This window comes from Amblyomma mixtum, chromosome 1, assembly GCF_055824585.1.
Source record: "Amblyomma mixtum isolate Tamu chromosome 1, ASM5582458v1, whole genome shotgun sequence".
In the NCBI taxonomy this organism is placed as follows: Eukaryota; Metazoa; Arthropoda; class Arachnida; order Ixodida; family Ixodidae; genus Amblyomma; species Amblyomma mixtum.
The window spans coordinates 303,946,681-303,970,372 of NC_143012.1; the positions used below are offsets into that span (position 1 = coordinate 303,946,681).

A 23,692-nucleotide genomic window follows, 5' to 3' on the forward strand; every position below is an offset into this window, starting at 1 on the left:
GTGTTCGGGACTAAAGACTCGGCACAGATGAGTTCCGTGAACTCAGACTACGGTTCAAGTTCGTGCGGCGGAAGACATTCAAGGACAGTACGAATTCGAAAACCTGCGAGCGCAATGTGCCGACTCGCGCAGAATTTCAGCGTCGCAAGAGGCTCCCTTTAAGCTTGAATTTCGTTTTGTTTGATCAAGTTTTCGATATCTCCTGCAGTCTGAATTAATGAGGTTCCACTGTACACATTATATGGCGGCTTGGGTACTGGCGGCGAGTGCGAACGAGGTCCGAAAAATCGAGTGGTCAGTTGCGGTGCGTCTGAAATTTCAAGCGCTCTTACACATTGGCTCTATGGGCCATGTCGCGGTGCCGCGAAAAAGTCCGAATAATCAAGCATGTCCGAAAAATCAGGCGTCCGAATTTTCGGTCGTCGACTGTATTTGGCTAATACGGTTTCAGTCAAAGTGACCCGAGAGTAGTAAAGACGGGGTCAGCTGTCTTCATAGGCGCATCATCTCCGCATTTCGGACTGCAACCAGTAGGTGTGACAAGTACGTGGTAAACAAACTTTGGTTAGGGACAAGCGAACCGGGCCACTCAACCTGAAATCTGATCGTGTTTCATTGAGGGGCATGGCTTTCACTGTAGAGGAACGAAAAGACGAAACAGTTGGTGTAAATCGTTCGGGAAAATAAGCATTAAAGGGATAGTGAAACATTGAAACTTGAGTCATGTTTCCATCCTGCCGACATTTTTTTTTCTTTTGTCGCATCTCCCTACCGTTGTTGTTAGTTTGCATTTCTGTGAGGTCTTGGCATCTCAAGGCTCTGCCCCTGAAAAATTAGTGGCTAAGCTTGGAACTGAGAGCACTGAACGGGTATTGACAATGTCTAGGAATTAGTGCACAGATAGTAGTGCTAGGTAATTCCGACCTGTCAGGGGCAGGCTGCTAGTTTGTATGCTCACTTGGCTCGTAGAGCAAAGAACTGCGATTAGTTTTTACGAATTTTATTTGGTCTTTCTCTGGTCTCTGCTATAGTTATGCCTGGACTTGGGCAGAGGCAAGTGAATCGTTTAGCTAATAGTTCAGAGCAGGTGTGTTTTACTTTTGAAAGTTCGAGACCACGACATCTGTTGGCCATAGCAAGTTGCGTAAATGGTCATGTAAGGGTCACTGAAATGTAGTCTCGTTAATCCATACTCATCTGTTTTGGTTGCATTGCATGCTTTTATTGTTACTGAAATTAAATTATTGCCCCTTTTGCAAGACAGAGGAGGGAATAAAGGTAGTGCGATTTTTTTTGCTGGGATTCAGCGGCATTGCATTCAATTCAATAGCTTCAAAGGGGGTCCCATGAAGGAACCTTGGCAATAAAGAAGCTCGTGTGAGCGGCCAGATAGTACAGAAAGCTTAGTAATTTTGGGCACATGAGGCAATCATGACTTGGCTGTAATGCAATGGAATCTTGAAAATGGAATTGTGGGTCTTTACTAGTTTTTAAGAAAAGTGCCCTGCTTGTTTCAGAGTTTGCACCAAACTATTGCATCCGTATATCAGTAAGCATCAGATGGACGGCATTGTAAGTGGTGTATGTTCTGATTTGGTGGAACTGTTGAGAAGTGTTTGAGGTGGGCATTCGCTTGCCCTAACCTCTGTCATTGCCTGCTGCTTGTCTGGGCGCAGTGATCTTGCCTGTGCCTGCCCCCGTGGTGGCCCCCGAAGCGGCCACCCTGGTGGTGGCCCCTGGGGCCAAGCAACCTGACCTGACCGCCACCCTGCCTCAAGCCATTGAACCGGTGGTCGTCAACTTTGACGAAGGTCAGTAGCACCCACGAGGTGCACATTATATCCCCTCTTTCAAGCTCCCTGCACGCTTCTACCCTCCTGGCAGCAAGCAATGCTTTGCCACGTCTCACTAAAGCTGTGCCGCACTGTGGAGGCTGGAGCCTGACCTCAGTCAGTGGTGTGGGACCTGTCGTGTGGGCCAGTCAGTGCTTAGTGTTTCTTCACGGCAATAGGTGGTGCCACATGGGCAGTGCGTACAACCAGTATGCCTTGCCAAGTTTGCTCAGCAGAGAGTACATTGTGCAAGGACTGTCGAAAGGTTGTGTTACTTTTTCTGCATGCTAGTCACCACCTTGACATTTGCTGCAAAAGCTTCCACAATGCCACGTGGCTTTAGCAAGACTGGGCATGGTTGTGCATCTCTTTGGCATTGTCCAGCAACTCCATAACGGGCACACTTGCTGCATCATGAGAGCATTGGTCCAGAATAGGCCAGTCTAAACATGTGGAGTGGGCTTGACATGCGATAGGCCGTGGGGGCTATCGTGGCAGTGGTTCTTTCACGTGACGCTATGGCTGATTGTGTAGCCAGTGCACCAACACTGGCCATTCGATGAAACAGTTTGATGTCGCACAAGTTAAGAGGAGCTTATCAGACCTTCATAAGGGGCGCATTAAGTGCTCTCTGTTTTGTTTGCAGAAATGAAAAAATTGCTTTTAGATAGTAGCGAAATACTTTGGTGCAGCTTCTTTCTCTGCAGGCCAGAATGACAATGGAAGAAAAGGGTATTGGTCACCCCTTTCTTGTAACTGGGGCAGTGCAGGCAGCAATACTAGCTGTGATATTAAGCCTCTTGGGTCGTTAGTAATGTAAAACTTTCGAAACACGTTCCTTTATGGTCATCGCTTGTATTCATAAAGTTGAGCAATAAGTTTTGCATAGAGAGAATGCAGTCGAGGACTGATTTTTCTGACTCTGTAAAGACCGCAGAATAGTAAAAAAAAAAAAAAGTGGCATTCCTAAAAACAAATTTCACCCCAAAAAATTACTTATTTTCAATATGCATGACGATGGGATCAAAAGCTGTGTGCACATTCTGAAGCTCCTCATGACTAAATCTCGCGTTGTGTCACAGACTACGGGTGGCGGCCTCTTTCATGAGCTTGGTATACGATGGCTCTATACTGCCTCGGGCATTATGCTGACGGAACGCACTGGTGGGGCACTCTAGATGCGAAAGCGAATCCGCTGCTGCGGGAACTGCGTTGTGCCCACAGTATGAAGGGGCCTGGAACGGCGCGGAGGCAAAGATAGTGAAGCGATAAGAACCGTCAAACGGCTGAAGCATGCACTCCGGTGGTGTTGGCCTTCGTAATTAGGCCTAGCGACTAGTCAAAATCGCCATCGTAACCGTTGATATGTGGAGTGAACGGGCTGGGCGCAGCAGTCATCTTTCTCGTAACTGTATTTGAACGGACTCTTTTCGCACAAAGCTGTCACTTGCAGCTACAAAGTCTAGTGTCAGTGCTGCGGAATCATCAGAACACTGCCGTTGCTGAGCTTGGTCGGTGAAGTACGATGTCACTACCTTGAAAGCCATGCTTGTCATCGTCGCTCTACATGGGCAGGTTTTGCAGAAATTTTAACAGTATTTGCTCTTAAAACTGACAAAAAAGGTCAATCCGAAAAGCCGAAGTACAGTTCTTGTCTGCCGTACTGTTTGGAATGATTTGAATCTGCGCAGTAAGGAAAGAGCCTTTGCCCCCCGCCAACTACCATGTGACTGCATGCATATAGTTTACGCACAAGGTGGTTGTATAGCAAAACAAAAGGCTGGTTATGGAAATAAGGAACTTGCGACCAGGCCCTCAATTTTCATGCTTCTAAAGATGGTTGGTCTGATATTTGAAGAGTGGTATGTGCCCCACTCAAGGGTACTGACTGTTCATTGTTGCTTTTGCTGCACTGGAATTTGGGCTTCTTCCAGAAGCCCACTGACGTTTGCTTTTGGTAATAAAAATAGATGGAGCATTGCAGTGCTTTGCGATGGCATACCGAAGAAACCTGCATGTAATACTGACATGCATATAATACTACGTGTAATTTGGAGGTAGCAAAAATGGAAAAGATTTCGTTCACCTAAAATGGGAGCAAGGGAACGTCACAAAAAATTCAAGGGTCACTTTGTTGACCTAAAGTGCGGTGAGGCGAAAGCCTTGAGCACGGTGTTGCTGCTTGTGTCACTGAAGTGTGGTTAAGATGTTAAGCTTCGCCTCTGAGTGAAACGCGACAGTGTCTTGCAACGCTGCCAGGGAGTCCATAGAACGCCATCGCCCGTTCGGTTCTACGCCTTCCTCGTTGGTAAATTGGTTTTTGAGGAAAGGAAATTATCTGTCTGGCATACCTCGGTGGACACCTGAACCTCCCTGTAACAGGAAGGGAGGAAGATGGGAGTGAACAAAGACACCCTATTCACTAGACTCGCCTTTGTTCATGCCAGCATAGTGGTTAGCATGCTCGTCTCGCACTCCGGAGACCGGGGTTCGATTCCTGAACTCGATGAATTTCCTACTCGGTTTTATTTATTTATTTATCTGGCATGACTAGAAAGGTTAATTAGGCTGATTGGGTAATTAAGTAATGAACTAAACTCATTCCCACTTACTTAAAGCATCACTATACGATCCCTTTAATTGGTTGCATGGTTACTAGCCAAAGTACAATTGGCCCCATTTGAAATTCGCGCACTGTGACGCCACGACCGTTTCGACCAACTGAAAAGCGTGACATTTCTGTCGACAACTTCTGCTTACAACGATGAGGCATTAAAGGTTTCCGCCTTAAAAGCATTTATTAGCACAATGTTTCATGTGATAATGATCATTGTCATTGGATGTACCACCTTCCTAGAGTCCCTTGTGAGACGTATCTTTCCATAGAAACTTTTCTTGGGTACCGTCAAGCTCATTCTATATTCCACATTTCCTAAAAGTGTGTACAAACTCTTCTGGGATGCTGGCCCGAGCATCCGTAATCGAACTGCACAGCACGGCTGGAGAGGTCTGTTTCAGCTGTGAGGCAGAAGTATTGGCAGGTTTTCCCTACCTCATCCAGTACTTGTGTATGCTGCGGTGGTTCAGGGGCTGTGGTGTTTGGCTGCTGTTCCCAATGCTGCTGGTTCGATCCTTTCTGTGCCGGCTGCATTCTGGCGAAATGTAAAAAACACCCATGTGTTGTGTGATGTCAGTGCATGTTAAAGAATGCCAGGTGGCCTAAATTAATCCGGAGGTTTCCCACTACTGTGTCCCTCATGGCCCATGTGTCTCTTCATGGGTTGCACCATGTCACTGCCTTATCCAGTCCATATAGCAGTGCTTGGCAAGGTGCTGATAGTTTCAGCAGCTGTGGTTACATGTCTTTTAAAAGCAGCCGAGTACTCCTTTAGTGGTCCTGATATTGGGCGAGGTGTGATCATTCTCCTTTGAGTAGCATGGGCATTGTTGTGTGGTTAGCGTGGTGAAGTGGCATCGAAATCAAAACAGCCAACAGATGCTACTGCTAGATAGCACTTCCTCTCACTGGAAGTCTGATGATGATAGTGTTGAATAATAATGAAACAGGAGCTGCGGATTTGGGCTGAAATTTGACATCCTAAAATCTAAAAAAGAAAGATCCATTATACGCAGGTTTTTGTGGCACACAGCATGTCCGTCAGTTTTCTCTGAAGCCACTTGAACATCCGTTCCCAGCTATACTTGTATAATGTGAAGCACTGGTACGTAATGTCTGAGAGTTGTCTCGGGCCGTGCGTCGCAGGCATGGCATTGTCGATGCAGTGCTTGGCTCCTACAGCTCCGTAATTTCGCTCGTGACTTGGGGTACCACTTACTGTTGCTATGCTTATATAATGAGCTTTTGCCCCTGAGTCTCTGCAGCTGCACACAAGGCGGAAGAGCAGGGTATTGTTGGCGCGACCGTCGTCAGTGATGTTTCTGTGTTGCTCGTATTATTTTGCAGTGACGTTGAGCAACTGCATTCATGATTGTTGCAGTTGTTGCTTTGTATATGGGTTCCGAGCGCTTGCAATTATGGTTTAGTCAAATCATTTCGTTGGGTTGTTTTATCTGAGCACAATCTATGGACGAGTAAATGAAACTGCTGTGCGAGCAGTTGGCTTGGTTAGTATTACGAGCGTCCTTCAGTGCTTTCTGGTCACGAAACTTCGCCATAATGTTACGGGAGAGCTTCATATGCTACTCGCAGCACCACCATCCGCAGAAGTTCATCTGAGAAGCCCAGATTCCTTCTTGCGACTGAGAACGACTATTAATTTGACGATAAGCTTCGATGATTACTGTGCATTTGTGCATTTAGGTAATGTAAATCGTGTTAGTGGGACCATGTCGAGCACTTGTTGAGTGTGAGAATGTCATTCCAGCTACAGAGGCACAACTGAGCCTTGTTGGTTCCCTGACCCTGTGACACTGAGCTGCAGCGGAAAATGAAACTGGCAGTAGCGCGACAAGAAACAGGTGGCTTCTCTTCTGCCTCGAAATATGGCCCCCCTCCTGTGATGGGTAGTCCTAGCGAGTCCATGCATTTCGTGCGTGCGATTTCGGTAGTTGTGGAGAGCGAATTCACAAGTTCTAGCGCTTGTAGATAGCCATCCTGTGTAGTTCCGGTAACAGTGACCTGAAATCGATAATTGCTTACGGCGCAGGACGTGTGTACAATTAGCGGGAAACGCTGGTGTGGCCCTGTCTGCTGAACAGTGCTGAAAGGGGGCTGGAGCTGTTGTCGGCATAACTTGTTCGACCACAAATTAGGCTGTTTTTATTCTTATGAATGGTAGCCGAACATTGTAGAGAGCAAATTAAATTAATGGAAAATGCCGGTCGTACATGACGTCAATAACTCTGTTATCAAGACTTTCCCATACATGCATTCGCATCCATCAGTGCTGCTTGCAGGTTTATTGCACACTGTGCAAAGCTAGTAAAGCTGCAACTAGCCTGAGGATAATAAAATATTGAGTATAAAGAGAGCTCAGTTTGCATTTTATGCCATATAAATGAGCAAAATCTTCATTACAGATTTTGTAAATCTTCGTTACAAAATCTTCGTCACAGCTATAGTAAACAACAGTCACACTGGGGTGCAGTCATCATCGGTGCATTCCTGGGGGAATATCGCGCATATTCAGTAAATGCTGAATGGTGTACTATTATTTTGAAGTACTCTTTTTGCGAATACAAGAGGTATTTACTAAACAAGCTGCAGGAAAAAGCACCCAGCAGTCGTGCGGTGCGCCTGTCGGTGGGTTAAAATAAACACAGCTGCGGCTATTGGTTGATGCAACACAGCGGACAGACCGGCAGACTGCTGCCCGACTGCTCCGATCATGGTGACGGGCCCCGGACACCGCCATATGCTATCGGCATGCCACTGGCATCGGTGTAGTGTGACAGTTGGGTGGCTGGCAACGCAGAAAATGCATTTGCTGACAATCTGCCGTCCAAGATCAACCTAATGTGACTGCACCTTCAGTGCGGCGATCATGCAACGTTTGCTTGCAAGTGTTGAATACGGGCTGGTGACATTTTCGCTTGCACATTGCAGTTTTTTGTGTTTGGATAGTGCCGAGTGGAAAGCAGGAGACAAGCAGACAGCTTTGTCAGTCAGCAACAAGGCAAATCCAGATGGCAGAAGCATGCCTTGGAGCCAGCCCGCGCAACTGTATCTCGTAAAGTGCTTCGCAGGTGGCACAGTTTTGTTTTTGTGCCTTGGGGTCTTTTGCATTCATGCTTGGCAATGGAACCGCACCAACAGCAATTCATGCCAACTGTAAGCGTGCGTGGCATCTCAGCTGTGTAAACCCCACTTTTGCCGGCATGCTATCACCGTACCACGCATGCTAAACCTAGGCTAAAGCTACTATTGCAAGGTGATAATCCCCAATGCACCGTGTAGGAAAGCTGCCGCAGCAGCGCTTGTACTTCATGGCTTTCTGTGGAAGTTAGAGCGGGACTGGCTCACGAAAACTCATGAGACCCAGCAGAGTTACAGGGTACTTCTGTAATTCACTACTAAGTGTTCTGAGTAGAGTGCTCATGATTACAAACAGGGCTCACTAGTTCATGAGAGCCTTTGTTGTTGGTTATGAACCAGAAATCTCGTAGAGGGGGCGTGAGTGACATAATGTCCTGTTGTTTTGAATTAAAGGGACCATGAAACAATATGTACTAAGGTTAGGAGAGAAGCACACGGAAGGGTCGATTATCCATCACTCGTCGCCATGTTGCAAATATTTTTAAGGTAGCTTCATTAACACCGAAGATATTGGCAGTTGATGCTCCTACTCGCCCCCCCTTGCATAACTGATGCAAGCTGGGAAAAAAACCCTGTCCCACCCTTAGCACTTTAGCACTTGGGCACGCCCAATGAAACATGGCTCCCGAATCTTAACCTCAAGAGGGGAAGGGCAGCTTAGCTCGGTGAGGTGTGCCCTAATCGGTTACCAGACGCAGAGCTTTTGAATTTTCATTGAACACTCCAGAGACCACCTTAGTCATTGCGGGATCCCCTTTGACAAGTTGTTGGCGCTACTTCTTGCTTTGATTTTACTTTTTTGCTGGATGGGCCACCGTCAGACCCTTGATTACTCTCTCAAGCAGCATGGCACGGCACAAGGTGCTGTTTGGAGGTGCTTCGTTGCATATTTTGTGTCTGCTTAGTTAACGTCGCATGCTTTTGCAGCTGTCATGCTCCAAAATTATGTATGTTGTGTAAAACTCTTAACAAATGCGGAATGCTTATGGTGAAAAAATTTGTAGTTGAGAATTTGTTGAACGGACCGCGAAGCTCGGAGTGAAACGTTTTCATTGATGTAAAGGTGCACACTGTAAGTCGGTGCTGCCACCTTTCAATTACCACTGCACAGGAAGTGTGTAGTGCACTCATGCTATCGGTCTTCAATCTTTGTACTAACGCAGAGTTTTCGTTTTTTCAAAGAAAAAAGAAAGATTCGTGTTCAATTTATTTGTCCCGCATTAGTTTTGCTTTTTTCAGTCAGATCAATCCAGCGGCGCATTACCTCATAGAGCTGATGTGTTTTTTTAGTACGCATGTTATCCATTGCTTTCATTTATTATTGCCGTAGCAGCTTCACTCAGATGGTGAGCTGGACAGTGTTCATGGCATTGTTAGTCAACTATAAGCCTAGCTATGAGAAAAAAAATGGCACGACATACATGCATTGCATCACAGAATCAGGTTGCATCATCCCTCATTCACGGGAATACTACTTGAGGGCTAACTCAATTAATGCTTGCTTACAAGGAACGGCCGTGATTCTAAGGACTGTTCTTTTAATTTTGTATTATTTTCTTGCTTTCGCAAATGGTTGAACAGCACTCTTCTTGGCGGTTACCATAGGCCATGTTGTGTGGTATTTGGTCATTTTCTACGGCTTGTGAAGTGCCGCACAGCTCAAGAGAAAGGCTCATGGACACTAGATTTTCCTAGCAATAAGTGTCTGTCTTGTTGTTTCACAAATGGTGGAAACATAGCAACTATAGTTGCTTAGCAAGGAGCTCTACTATGTAGCCTCTCGGGTACCATAGCTTTGGCTCATTCAGCCCCATCTATCTGCGAGAGTACTTCCGAGCTGGATTTCTCATTTAGCTACTATTATGGCTTGGGCAGGGCATGTCATGCAAAGGCAAGATAACTGCTGGTCCTTAAGGGTAACGGAGTGGATTCCAGAAGGCAAGTGTAGCAGGGGGCTGCAGAAAGTTGGGTGGGCGGATGAGATTAAGAAGTTTGCGGGGATGTGGTGGCCACAGCTGGCAAAGGACAGGGTTAATTGGAGAGACATGGGAGAGGCCTTTGCCCTGCTGCAGGCATAGTCAGGCTGATGATGATCATGCCATTGCATGTAAACCGCAAGCTGTACATCTGTCCATCGTTGTGAAAGTGGCGAGAGGGCTGGGCAAGAAATTTTACTGTCCTCTTACTTTTTGGTTTTTATGAAGTAATTCTATTCTCATAACGCTGACTGTGCAGACTAACGTCTCCTCTGCCTGTCGCTAACTGCTAATGCTGCCGCAGTCTGAGTGCTCATTTGTACCGGCTTTGCTCAGGGGTGTACTGGGAAGCTGGCTTTCCTCCTGATCTTCGTCAGTCGAGCATGGCATCAGGCAAGTTTGGGTGCTGGTAGTGCTGCCACAGTTGCTGCTGCTTGCTGCAAGCCTCATTTACTGCAGTTGCAGGAGCTACTAAACGTCTTCACGGCTGTAATTCCTCTGCATGCCCTTAGCTTTGCAGTTCAGGCACAGTGACAAAATGCCTGCCGAAATAAAGGTGCCCCAGTCGTGTGTAGTTCTCAGTTCGAATCTAACAGAATATGGAGGACAGAGCAGGCCTCTAATAAGGTAGTTCTCCAGGGGTGCTGGGTAAGAGCCCTGACTGAAGCATAACTTTCCTGCAGGATAAGTATTTAATACATGTCCAGCATATGTATTTACATTGCATATCGTATGGAGTTTTAATATACAAGACGGTCGGCCAGAGCAGAGATTGCGGCTCGGGCTCCCTCACGTCCTTTGAAACTGTTCAACTCTGCAGAAGTGTAGAGTCCTCATTAGGAGAGGGAGGCAAAGTTATTGCCTTAACCCGTGACCTGCTGTAACAAATAATATGGAAATGTAATCTTTCTGGTAAAGTCTTTATGCATGTTCCAGGAATGGTGCATGCTTTTGCATGTCTGCATTAAAAGTTCTCAGTTTTTGCTTGACTGCCTGCATTTTTTTTTTGCTTTTTGGATGCTTGCCTAATTAGATGTTTAGTGGTGAATGCTACATGGAAATTACTAGCCTTTCAAGAACCTCTGTGAGGAACTTGCTTGCTCATTTGGTGGCGTTGATCAGAGCATTTTTTGGTGCATTTTCAACTACTAATTGTTAGGGACAAGTTCTTAATGCAGTTGTAACTTTTTTTGTAACTTTGGCCTTTCGTGTGGTTTTTCAATCACATGATTAAACCCGCATCTCTTGTCTTGCCAGCACCATCGCAAAATGCAGCTCATTGCTTAATATTCCTTTGCTGTTTACCTAACGGTGTGAGAAATCTTGCATGATACTAGTAATCAATGCAGTAGGTCTCCTGGTTTGCAAGTGCTGTGCCTTAAGGTGTACACTTTTATTCTGTGCCCAACCTTGGCTACCTGTCGCTAGTAAATTTCCGAATATTCGAATGAGTTAGTTCAGAGCTGAATCGGTTCACATGTCACGCAGTGTCCTCAGCAGGGTTGTGGCCATTAATTTGCCAAAGCACTTAGTCCGGTAGGCTGTGCTTGGGCCGTGTAATGTTGATCTACAGCCATTATGTAGGAGGAAGTCATTTTCTAGTGGCTGTGTCTTAAGCTTTAGTAAGCACAACCTGCATCATTGAACGCATGTTTTGTGTGGTATGTGAGCAATTTTTTTTTTCTTGTTCTTTTTGGTGCGATGAAGCCTTAGTAGGCACTGGGTGGTTCTGTAGCTACGGCTAGAGTGCCGCCACACCGTAGTTGCTGCTTGTTGGAGACTGTATGCAGTGCTTTCAGGTTACTCCTCCCGTGAAGCCCCTCGTGAATGCACTGTTACATTTGCGGGAAACAGACGTGACAGTACACAGAGCATGTGCGCGGGTGTCGCATGATCCGGTACTGCTTGACTGCCCTCAGCATTGGTGGCAGCTTTGCCGTTGCTGCTGCATTTGTGTAGATTGGGGGCTTTACGATTATGGGGGAGGGATAGGGCAGCCTTGTGATGAATAGAAAACCTGCCTAGGATATTGGCACAAAGTCTCAAGTTGATAGCCGGCTTTTGTGAGGGGGTGGGTGGTGGTAGTGAGGGGGGGGGGGGGGGCTGGGTGGAGGAGGGCGGTGGCTGAAGCCTCTTGTTTCCGGTCTTTGCAGGGGTGTCGACGTCTCGCTATTGCTAGAGGCAGGAAGAGTTAGGTCTCGGGGGCGCGCGTGGTGTGCTTGGCTCCGGGGCCCTCAAGGCTGCCGATACTCTCCCTCCGCCTCTGGCACCACCACCATTGCGCCGCGCCCGGATTGGCATTCTCCTCCTCTGCAGTTGCTCCCTCTTCCTGCTATTCCCCCCCCAACCCAATCTTTGTTGTTGTTTGTTGTTTCTTCTTCTCTTTATTTTTTTTTCTGTCTGCTTATCTTTTTTTTTGTTGTTGGATGATGTAGCACATGCGCCACAACACACACACACACACCTACACAACCACATTTTCACGTCCTTTTATACACTACCCCCCTTTCTCCCCACAAATCTTTCCTTGTTATAGAAGCACATGCATGGATGTGTGCTATGCAGGTCTTCCTGTTTGTTACTTTTTTTTTTCCTTTGCATTGTTAGCTTTATTCCCAGCCCTTTCAATTTTCTACACGAGCAAAGCTCTTGTAAAATCTTATTGCCTCTCTTTTGGGAAACAGGCCAACAAATGGATTTTCTTTCATAGTTTAGAAGTTGTAGTGCTCTATTAATTTATTGTTTGCAAGTGTGGCAGCTTTGTACAGAGAATATTGCCAGCTGGGGTTGTTTGCTATTTGGCAACATGATGGTGTTGCGTGTGTACCTGTGTGACTTTGTCCTTGGCAGGGGATCCTTTCCAGTAACATTAACAAGTGCTTCTTTTTTTTTTTTTTACATATGGCACTCATTCCGTAGGCTGCTATGTCCTCTCACTTTTCTTTTTTTTTTTGCAAGTTCACAGGTCTGCACACAATCCTGAACATTACCTGTTGCTTTTTTTTCTTTGCTATCCTATGCATTTTTTTCCCTCCCTGTGACAGGGTCATGTGTGCATGTCTCATGTGGTGGTGTTTGGGACAACAATGCTTTCATTCTGTTTTGTTTGAATATATGTTGCTTGCCAAAATAAGGGTATATTTATGAAAATTTTTTCTTTAAGTCATCCTGGTTCGGACTATCATGTCTACACTACTGTTGATGATATAAGAATTCTCGAAGTAATAAAGTTGAGTTCTTGCACAAGGACAGATGAAGCATGCATGTGTTGTTTCTCTTTCGTATTTTTTTTTATTCACACCTTGTTAACATTTGGTTTTCGGGGGCCCCCCTTTTTTTTTTCCTTTACTGCTTGTTATTCGGTTCGTTTACTTCCTTTGGCTGTTAGAAGCTGGCAGGTAAGTTAAGAGGGATTGCAGCAACTGCATTGGTGCCAAAACCAGTTGGCTAGTGTTGCCATGTGGAAAAACTGTGCCAGCCATTGGCGAGGTACATTTGCGTAGTCTTTGACCCTGCCGGAAGCTACCCAGTGTGCTTCAGCCCTGCCTCAAAGCGTGTGTGCTGCTACCTCTGGCTTCTGAGTCATTGGTATTGTACTTAATTTTGGGACTAAAAATGCCTTGAAGTCCAGCAAATTGTGTAATGGTGCATTGTGCCCTGCCACGAGATGTTTATCTGGGGAAACATTTTCTCCAAAATGTTATCCATTAGCTAACCAGTACTGTTCCGCTTACTGTTCTCTAATAGTGGCCAGCTCACTGGAAAGTTCTGCTCTGCTTATTTGCGCACTTTTCGTGTTAATGGAATGGTTTGCATGGATTGTATAGCATAATTAAAAGGGGTTGTTTGTCCACCATTGGTTTTGTAGTGGCTGGCTATGTAATCTTTGAGCTCTATGCTGTTTATTAGTTGTCACCATATACAAGTGCCTTGAGCGTAGGCACTGAGTGCACATCCTACTGTTGTATGGTGCATAGCATACTTCGAACACTTCAGGGTTGTACTAAGCAAAGCTTCGCACCGCAAATACTGTCCTTTGAAACTCTGTACAGAGTAGCCAGGAGTAGTTTGTGGTGTACAGTCTCTCGGGGGTATTTTTAGCATGTGCATTTCGTCGTGTGTCACCGATAGATCATTTAGCATATGCACTGTGTGCGACACAAATACCGAATCACGCGACGAAGCCGTAGATAGCAGAGTAAGCTTCAAAGAGCGTGCAAAAGCAAACTTGATACGTTGCTATTGCCATTTGTTGGTGGTTCGAAAAGCTGGTTTTGCCAATGGCTCACTGGTGGGTGACACTGTGCCCAAGACAGTTGAAGATGGCCTAGTGGGCATATTACGCGCAGGAAATGGGGCTCTGAAAATCTCTCGCAGTGAGCATGTAATTGCAGCATCTGTTATGCAAAGCGTGTGGCACGAATACAAACTGCTGTCACATTGGTACTTGCAATCCCAATGGAATCTGGTTCCGATTGAAGTTCAGAGTGGCTTGACGTGCAACGCTGCTTCATGTTCCTAATTGATCTTGACGGGCAACTTCGCCTTCTAAATGATGGGTGGCATTGCATGCACACATTCAGCAAAACTTGTAGATGTTTCACCGCAGTTTTCAGATGGTAGTAAAGTTCGTTGACTAGACAGAAGATGAACGCACAACTGCTTATTCCATGCCCTCCTTCCGTCACGGTGTTTGTCTTGGCAGTGCGGTTGACTGCCTTCTGAAACCATGCGCAAATGGTGGCAAAAAAAATGACTTTTCAAGCAAGTAAAAGAACATGAAAATATTCATCATAATTCCTGTAACTGTGGCACAGCTAAATTTCATAGAATGTGTTTGAATGTTTCCTGAGCTCGAGGGCTTGGAATTGAGCAGGATCGGTCTCAGTTGCGATTGAATTGCCTTGTATTGATGGCAGATCTGCATTAATTTCTGTCGTGGTCAAAAATGCCTGCATAACAGTGGTATTAGCGGTACTTTATCCTGCCTCCACTGCATTGCGGTAGGCATGCTGTGGAGGCGCCTGACCACGGTGTCCTTGCTGTTAGATTCAAATATGGGCGGGAACGTCTGGTCACTAATTTGGACTATAGGCTTGTACTTGCAGTCGTAAATCCGTGTAGTGAAGATTGCTACTGATGGTGATGCTGATTTGTGTAGAGATGTTTCATATTACTTTCCTCTGTGTTAATTTTTTGTGGCATTACAATATTCAGAGGGTTTGGGCTAGCCAATAAGGATTTGTGTCCTTGTTCATGTGATAAAACACGATACCTTTGGGCACACAAGCAGCTGCGTGCAGTCATGTCTGAGAAACCTCCTCTACATTTATATTCGGCATAGGTATCAAGACTAAAAACTGCAAGGTTAGAAAAACCTCCATGGCAAGTGTGATTGAGGGAGAGGTTAGAGTTATGTGAAAATACAAGAGACCAAAATGCCATTGGTTGAGATTATTGTAACTATAGATCTGCCTGCCAGTCCCTGAATATTTCATTTCGTTGGTGGCATTTTTCTCGTCTGTCTTTCAGTTCATTGATCAATGCAGAAGCTTGAGCTAGCTGATAGTGATGGGCTTCACAGAGCGTAGGACCCTGAAGAACACTTAACATGGCACTGAGCTCCAAACTGGCTCAATGTAATATTAGTGTTCGCAGATTGTTTCAGCACCCATTTCACTAGCAAAAGAAAGGGGAGAAAATTTCATCTAGCTTCACACCTATCTTCGCATTGCAGCCAAAGACTCGCTGTGCCCTCACTGTAAAATGTTTGATTTTATAATTCAAAGGCCGGAATAAAGTGTGCACGTGTCGCCATTTGGTACTATGCCACGCATAAATGTTGATCACGTTTTGTACTGTGGAACAAAGTGGCTTTAATTTCACTCTAATGTGAACTCCCATTTAATAATATCGCTGTTGTATTGCATCGTCGCGCATGTGGAACCGTTGGGCAAATGAGACTTTTTTTTTTTTTTTGTTATTTCATCTGGGAGTCAACCGTGACACGCATGTATCTTGTCGCTGCTTGGAAGGGTGTTATAGTCCCTGTGTTCGTGAATTAGACATGGCTTACCTGCCAGAGTCTCCACAGCCTCACGAGGCGGTGACCAGCTGGCAGATTTCAGACTTGGTTGACAGTAGCATTTGGTTCTTGCAAACGTTGCTTGCAATCACCGCCTTCGTATAGGACAAAGAAACCAGTTTTGTCATTGTGTGGTCTGCTTACGCGGAGACCCACTTGCAATTGCTTTGTTGGCTCCTCGTGAAAGTGGAACACGCTATGCTGAAACGCTCGTTGCTTCACGAAAGCGGTACGCTTGATGCTCGGTTCTTCGGTTCTTCTTTGTATCTGTGTCTCTGTGTGTGTGTGTGTCTGCATGCATTCGTGTGCTTGGGAAGTCTGCGTGTACTGACGCGCGCGCGTGTGCCCACCCCCGCCCAGGGCGCCACCACACCGTGTTCCAGGGGTTCCTGCGCCACGGCAGCGTCTACCTGGGTCGGCCCGCCTGGCACTGAGCAGAGAAGCCCCGCAGCTGCCGGCTATCGCTTCTCTCTCTGTCTCTCTGGCCTGCCCCACCTCCTTCCTTCCTTCTTTCCCCTCCCACGTTGTTCTCGTAAAGCTTCCCCCCTCTCTCCCTGTCCCACTCACACCAGCCGCCTTTTAATTTTTCCTAGTGGCTCTCCCCTGCCGGCTCTTTCCCATTTTCCCTCTAATTAGTTTTGACTAATCCCAGGGATGGTGATGCGCGCCGTTAGTAGACGTGTCACGCGCGATCCCACCCTTCTTCCGACCCCTTCCTTCCTTCCGGCGGTCGACCAGAAAAAGTGCCGTTGCCAGCTGGCGCAACTGGGATCCCATGGCAGCCGGTGACTGCTAGAGCGGTGCAATCGGCGCAAAAACGCTGTGGCAACTGTTGTAGGGAAAGGAGCTACTGCCGCATTTAATGCAATGAGGACGTGCGCCCCGGCTCCGACCCTAGATCACCCTCTGTGCTGGCATCCCCTCAAGCCAAAGGCTTCCTTTCTGCACGCGACTTCGAAGGGCCCGACAGAGGCGTGTGCTGGCAGGTAGTTAGCGGGCTCTTTGGCGAGAATTTTTTTTGTGTGTGTGTGATGGATTCAAACGCTGGCAGGCGCCAATGAGGCAAGCATTCGTCGAGCCAGCTACTGGAAAAGCTGGCTTGCTGCTTATGCCAGCGCTCGCGCGGGGCTCCTTTACGTGGACTCCAGGCTGAGATCCGAAATAATGACTGGGCCAAGGGATATGTGCGCTAGGCTTTGTGCGAGGGTGACCGCTGGAAAGCTTTGGTCCACACATGGCTTGTGTATTTTTTTCTTGCACGTGGTTGCTTTCTTTAGCTGTCGCCAGTTATCGGGAGGCTGCCGGCTGTTTAGGAGGAGTTTCTCGTGAAACATAACTGCAGAATGCCTTGTTTTCCTTGTTCTCTTGTCTGTTTCTTTTCCTCTTGTGGACTCGTCAATGGCCTTATTGTCACTACGAGAATCTCAGGTGCCCCACTCCCGTTATTCCTCTTCAGCCGTACCGATAAGCAGCTCCGAAAGGCCTTGTCTAGTTTCCTCGATGAAGCGCATCAAACTGAGCGCGGTGTCTGCTATTGTTTTTGTTTTGTGTTGCGCAGACCGCCACTTCCTTGAATGTTTTACGTTGGTCTGTGCCCTTAGACCTTTGGCCCATTATTTCTGCTCCTCTTCTTCCCCCGATTCCTCTGTCCCTCACGCCTCTTGAACAAGCATCTGAGTTCTGCTGAAATCTGTCTACCCTGTGCCTCCCGTCTGTGTCATGTGACCCCCACACACACAAACAAAAAAAGGCGCTTGCTATGCTGGACGTCACTAACAGAACCGAAGAGAATGCAAGCTGTTTGTACATAACAAATAAAAAAGAATACAAGGACGTGAAAAACACGAGGTGTGAAGGACGTGATTCCTCTTTGTGCCATAATCTCGTGACAGGAGCCCTCTGGTGACGAAGCCTGTCCATGAGGTATGCCTTCCTGCTGGTAAATGGGCATAGACCTTGGCGGAGTGTCGACTAGTGAGTGCAGTGGGGTTTCTGCGGCAACATTGCGGTTCTGCTGTGGACTGTGCTTGTCATCATAACTCCAGGACGTGCTTCGAAGTTTCTGTGGCCGTGGATTTCGTAATGCGGAGGTAGTGCTTTGTTACCGCACTCTGTGTGGTACCTATCTCAAACAGACTGCGATTGTCTTAGCAGTTCATACCTGGTAATACGTAGTGTGGATGTCTCTCTCCTTGAAGGTGATACATACTTAGTCAATTCAACTTCTAGAGGCTAGTGTACTACGCGATGTCAGTGCACTTAAAAGGACTCTGAAACTGCTTGAAGGGATGCTGCCTATACTTCAGGTATTCTTTGTCACATAGATGCTGACTCAAAAATAATTACAGGAATCGGCGCATAAGAACGGGAGTTATACAATGAACAAATTTCAAAATACTAGACCAAATGCTGCCCTCGGCTCGATTTTCGCGGTGCTTCCCATTTCACTTTACCAATGACTGTTTTGGGTGGGACCAATCAAAGTAGCCCACGAGAGCACGTTGCGCAAGTTTGAACACCGTGGTTGCCTGTTCCCACTAACTCGTTCTTGCCATGGCTGGCAGCGTCGTTTCCATGGTTACAACCAACAGCTGGCCCAGCGATGCTTCGCTGTCACGTCGATGGCGGAAAGAGAACATTCACCAGTGGCCCTCCCTGACTTATCCGAACTTAAAGGGACCATGCAGAGAATTAAAAGCCGCTTGTAAATGTTAGAAGTGATGTTCAGAAGCATTGCCACCAAGTATGAGTCTTCGGAACTGAGCCGGCAATTTATTATGAATTTTTAAAAGTCGTATTTTTTAAAATTCGCGGGCCGTTTGGTGTCTTCGTAGGGAGCCATTTTGGAACCAAAATCGGGAAAACAGACGTCACTAGTCCCATGACGTCGGCAGGCCACCACATGCTGTCATTCGCTCGAGCCGCGGCAGCTACGACGTCACGGGCATACTTCCGGTAGCGGTGAAAATCGTCTGCTCGAGCCGCCGCGCGACCCCCTCGGGCAAGCGCAAGCCAGCTAGGCATTGCCTTCGCGCGTATGGTTTCAATTTACCTCTGCCGCCTCTTTCTGTCGCGAGTTCGGGAGCCAAGAAAGCGCAGAGACCGGAGAGACGCTGCCGACGCACGCTGTTCCTCGGGAGTGCGACTACCGGAAGTCGTAAACCGAACGTCAGCGAATGACGTATTAATGGGCGGAGCCCAGTCCCGGAGCTGTTTTCTTTATTTTTTATGGTGTCCCGCGCGTACGAGTTGAAGGGGGAGAGGAGGACGTGATTTTTAATCGTCTATAACTTCGTTGTTATTGATGCTAGCACAAAAATTCTTGCGCTGGGGTGACGAGTGATGGATTGCCTATCTTTACGTAATCTCAATAAATTTATTTCTTAGTCCGTTTAAGCGCGAGATACTTTTTAGCATACCGCGTACCGTGCCTTGCCACTGCGCGCTGTTGGCGGGAACGTGGCGCCATCTGGAGCCGCCGCCCGGTGATCCTCCACAAGTTTTGATGAACACTGGTAAATGTGAAACAAATGGCTTTTTTTCTTTGCGTCCTTTCTGGGACCGAAACGAACGCTCGTAGAATGCAATGGCTCGATCACATCGATTCCGCGAAGCCGCCCTCAGATATATAATCGGCTATGTGCTAGGTCATAGATGCGTGTGCACAGAGAGGTGCAAAGTCCTTCGATGCAAAACAATAGCCAGAGCCTCTGGTGGTGTTTTTTTTTTGCTTGCTTTGCAAAGCTTTTATATAAGGCAAACGTTTTGGCTTTGTTGATCTTATATTAAATCCCAAAACGTATCTTCATTTATTAACCCATTTTGCAGAATATTTACTGTTTGTTCAGTCATCAAGCTCCCACCCGATATCCACTGCTAAAAACCGCCAGTGTGTGGTGACCCCGTCAGCGCCATGAATTTGTTTTTTGCGAGCTAATTAAAACATTAAACACCTGAATATACGCGGTACGACCGATGCTAAATGCAGCCTATAAAAGCCAAAGCTACAGTGTGCCTTGGGAATAACATCGCGATAGCGTTTTCTGCTCTTTTATCGACCTGTTATGCGCTATACATACGATGTAGTTATGTACTAACGGCTAAAGAAAAAGTGTAACGTCAAAGGTGAATACGTGGAAGGCGTACTTGACAATCAAGGTCTTCTGCATCGCTGATGGCTTCGTGGACTCCGGGGATTGTTCTAAGTCCGCTTTTTCCAGTTTATTTTGCTTGTTTTTGGCTTGATATACTTCATTCTGCGTCACCGTGCAATTATCATGTGGTAATAAGCCGCACCAAACGCGTTTGGCCGCTCACTGACGTCAGCGGGGATGCGTTGTGCTAATGTATGCTAACGCGTCTGGTGGCAGTGTTGAACGGGGTAGCACGTTCCGAAAATATCTCGTTGCTATTCCGACGCAATTCGTTTCATTTCCTACTAAATTGTCGTGCCGTGCACACTAATCGCCAGAATAGTTAACGTAGTACTGGTAGCATGATTTCGCCTTGGGACCCGGACGCGTCTTCCACCAAGTGCAACGGCTTTAGAGTTGTTCCCCTTACCATACTCTGCTGCGTGACTTGGCGTCGCTTGTTGAGAAAGCTCGAGGTGGGCGCTTTCATTCCATGTTCTGGTCAGCGGCGAAATGTTCGTGCATAAATTTGTTTCTTTTAATTCGAAATTCCGCATCTTCGTACTTCGGTACCTGCACCGAGGTCAAGAGTAGATGGGTGAAAAGTTTGGGGCAAAGGGTGTCTTTTTCGCGAAGCTACTCTGCTCCATTACAATGAAGTCATTATCATCAACGTTGTGTTATCTGCTGCTCGCTCGTTGACTGAATAGAACGCACGCAGCATAAGCACCTCAAAAGGTTGATGATTTGCTTTCAGAGTCTCGGTTTTTCAGTGCGTCGGATATCAGGGGCTGCAGTACCAAACGTAAGGAATGCATCCAATAAACATTTGAAGCTCCCATGGGCGTCCTAGTAGTTTCAGTGCCCATTTGGAGACATAATGGTCCTCTAAATACTGAACACTGTTTGTCCTGCGGTCTGTCGGTGGCTGCATTTCCAATGTACTGAATGTAAGTCGCAAATGGTACCAAGACAATGCCTCGGCACATAACAAGTGCCACACCGGACTAACGGGACTTCAAACTTAAGCCAAGATCGCGCGTCTCGCAGTTCGACAAGCGGCAGGCTTGAAGGCATCTGGTCATCAAGTGACCGATTCTCTTGAATAACAACACATGGTAAGAACTTAGCGGCTACGGCGGCACTGCTGCCGGGGCTTGGATGTCCTGCTTGGCAGAGAAACACCGATTCTCTAATAGGTGAAAAATCACAGCGTGAGTATTTTGCTTGTGGGGCGAAGGCGGTGACGTTCCTACACCTCTATCCCTCTGCGGAGTATGCATCTTCACTAGCTCGATCTAGATATTTGGCGCTCGATTACCCGTCGACGATGCAACGGCGCATATGAATAGAGTGTGCTAAAAGGCTCCAATGAGGTACCAAAGGGAACGCACCTATTTACGATCGTTTTCTTTGTTCTGTCTCGTATCCGCGAAGTTGCGTCGCCCTGTGCGACTTGCGCAACGAGGGCGCACAGCTGACTGGAAGCACGAACCGTGGTCCGTCCTCGTAACCTTGTATCACTTCCTAATTCGACGGTAGCGACGAAGCAGCGAAGTGAAGACGCAAAGGCGTGAATTTTTTCACCGCGTCTCTTTCAGAATCCGACAGCGAGAGCACCTTCGGAACACCCCAGAAGAACCACGCATCGCCGGCGCTGCGCTGCAGACAAGCTGGAGGCAGGAGTCCTCAAAGAGGTACGTGTGCCGCGTTCGGGTCACCGCGCCGACCGCGAGTTCAGAGCTTGCTTGATGGCGAAAATATAAGCATAGTACTCAGTTGCCTAAACCGCGGGCCAGTTACCTTGGTGGTGGTGATGGTGGTACAACTTTATTGAGATTCATCTCAATGGCGGTTGAGTGAGTGGGATGCTTACCCGAGGCTTCCCGACCGTTTAGAGACAGGACCGGGGAAAGGGGTCAAGGTCGAGGTCACTGCGAGGATGTCAGAGATAGCGAAGTCAGTGAACCCCAGCTGCCTCTTCTCCCCAGCCGATCTCCCTGTTTTGGGGAAGGGGGATTAGCACTAAGCGGCACTGTCTTCCACTGCCCTTCGTTTATAATGATTTGATGCGAGTGCGCAACTTGCAGCACTACCAAAAGCAGGGACCTCCTCAACCAATCAGGAGAACGCGTTAGTCGTGTTCCTCCGCGCCTGGTCGTCTGCTCGCGGCGTACGCAGATATGGTTAGAAAAGAATATAAATTGACGCTGCGTACCATTAGCGTATCCACGCTGACATACTCTGAACGTAAGCACCTTGCGGGACGTTACGCCGTTTCGTCACGTCCAGAGGACGCAAAGATGCTCTCGGCATAGTGGCGCCGCCTGGTTGTTAGAATGGGAAGCATTTTTGTAAACAAACTTACGCTCCTCTTTAGGACTAGAAGGGGCAAAATCGTCACCCTAAATAATTAGCGCAAAAATTATCTAATACATTTTGTTATTAGCGAGATGAGACTAAGGGAAAGCTCGGTGCCCCATTTATGGCCAGTGAACATACTGAAAACGGCAGTAACAGCGACGAATTCAGTCCGGGGCGAGGGTACAGTTCTAGAGCACTGTAGCGAGGGGTCCTGCTGCAAAGGGCGCCGCCATTTTGGAAACGAGGTTTTACAGCGGAAAAGAAACGCACACGCTGATGTCTGGAAATAGCGTACTTCAAGGTTCTATATGAAATAGCGCTTGCGCATGTGCACTTTAAATCACGCTATCCTATATGCCAGTATGCCTATTTTATACTGGCACTACATCCCGCAGCGTCAGAAAGTTGTCAGTGCACTCATCGCAGCTTTGGTAGTGCTGCTAGGAACTACTGGGATAGAGTATAGTACAGGCTCATATTAAGTGATTTAGGTTTGCTCTGTAGGAGCAAAACTTACATTGGTCGCTATATACCCTATATACCTTGATTCTTCGTGTGTGATTTGTGTGCCGGGGGTACTTAGTCCGGAGAGCCTTAAAGCAGTGCATATAACGTCACGAAAGGTCGCAGCTATCCCTTCGCGCCACGAATTGTTACATCTAATCTCAACCCGTGTCCCGTCCACATTATCTGGACGCCGGCAAACGAGGCAGCTCGCACCGCAGCCCGAGGTTTCGCAAGCCGGGCGGTGGCCCTCGATCGATTACCTCGGCGTCATGTTAGCAAGGGACTCGAGAACGTTCCAGAAGCGCGCTCGCAAATAGAGGGAAGAAATGCACTGCCGGATAGCTCGATCTCTTTCCCAACCATGGTAAGAAAAATAGCCGGGGTTTAACTCCGCTTAAGGCCGGTTCACATGCAAGCGACTGAGCGATTGAGCGGCGCGTCGCAGTGAAAATTTCCAACTTGTTGAAACCTCGCCGCTCGTCGCAGCGACGACTCAAAACAGGTTTTTCCGCCGCGGCGACAGGATTCGCTAGCATTTTCGCTGGCATGTGAAACAGGCTTTAAGCTGATGTGTGAGGTGCGAAATCGCGGTGACTTAAATGGTGACGCCACAATAAGCGAAACGAGACGGCGCGAATTTCAACGCCGTTAACTATTTTTTCGGGGGTCGCCCGGGCCACATTTTTGGAAATTACTCGGGCCAGATTTGGAGGTAGGCAACTTGCCGATCAGACCCGGTTATGGTTGGACACCGATTTTGGTCCAAATCGGCGGTCAAAATTCGACGGTCGTCCAGGACAAATTTTGGAAATGACCTGGGCCAAATTTGGAGGTTGCCGTGGTGTCGGGCACGGCCAATTGGGGTTGGACTTCGATTTTGGTCCAAATCGGCCAAGGTCGTCACAGTTGCTATGGCAACGAGCGATGCACCAGCAAGAAAGACACGTTAGTTATACGTAGGCTTAACATTGGCGTCACAGTTGCTATGGAGAGCTGCTTGCGTTGGCTGATGACGTGGC

The 23,692-nt window shown here is 47.3% G+C and overlaps 1 protein-coding gene across 6 annotated transcripts in view; it reads left to right on the forward strand.

The window, feature by feature from the left end:
• LOC149372256 (uncharacterized) overlaps window positions 1–23,692 on the forward strand; it is a 49,242-nt gene that overhangs the window by 8,691 nt on the left and 16,859 nt on the right. For all 6 annotated transcript variants that reach the window (XM_089566676.1, XM_089566678.1, XM_089566679.1 and 3 more), the window contains exons 6-7: window positions 1,677–1,811; window positions 21,404–21,499. In XM_089566676.1, the coding sequence (XP_089422802.1) occupies window positions 1,677–1,811; window positions 21,404–21,499 (231 nt within the window). The remainder of the gene's footprint in view (window positions 1–1,676; window positions 1,812–21,403; window positions 21,500–23,692) is intronic.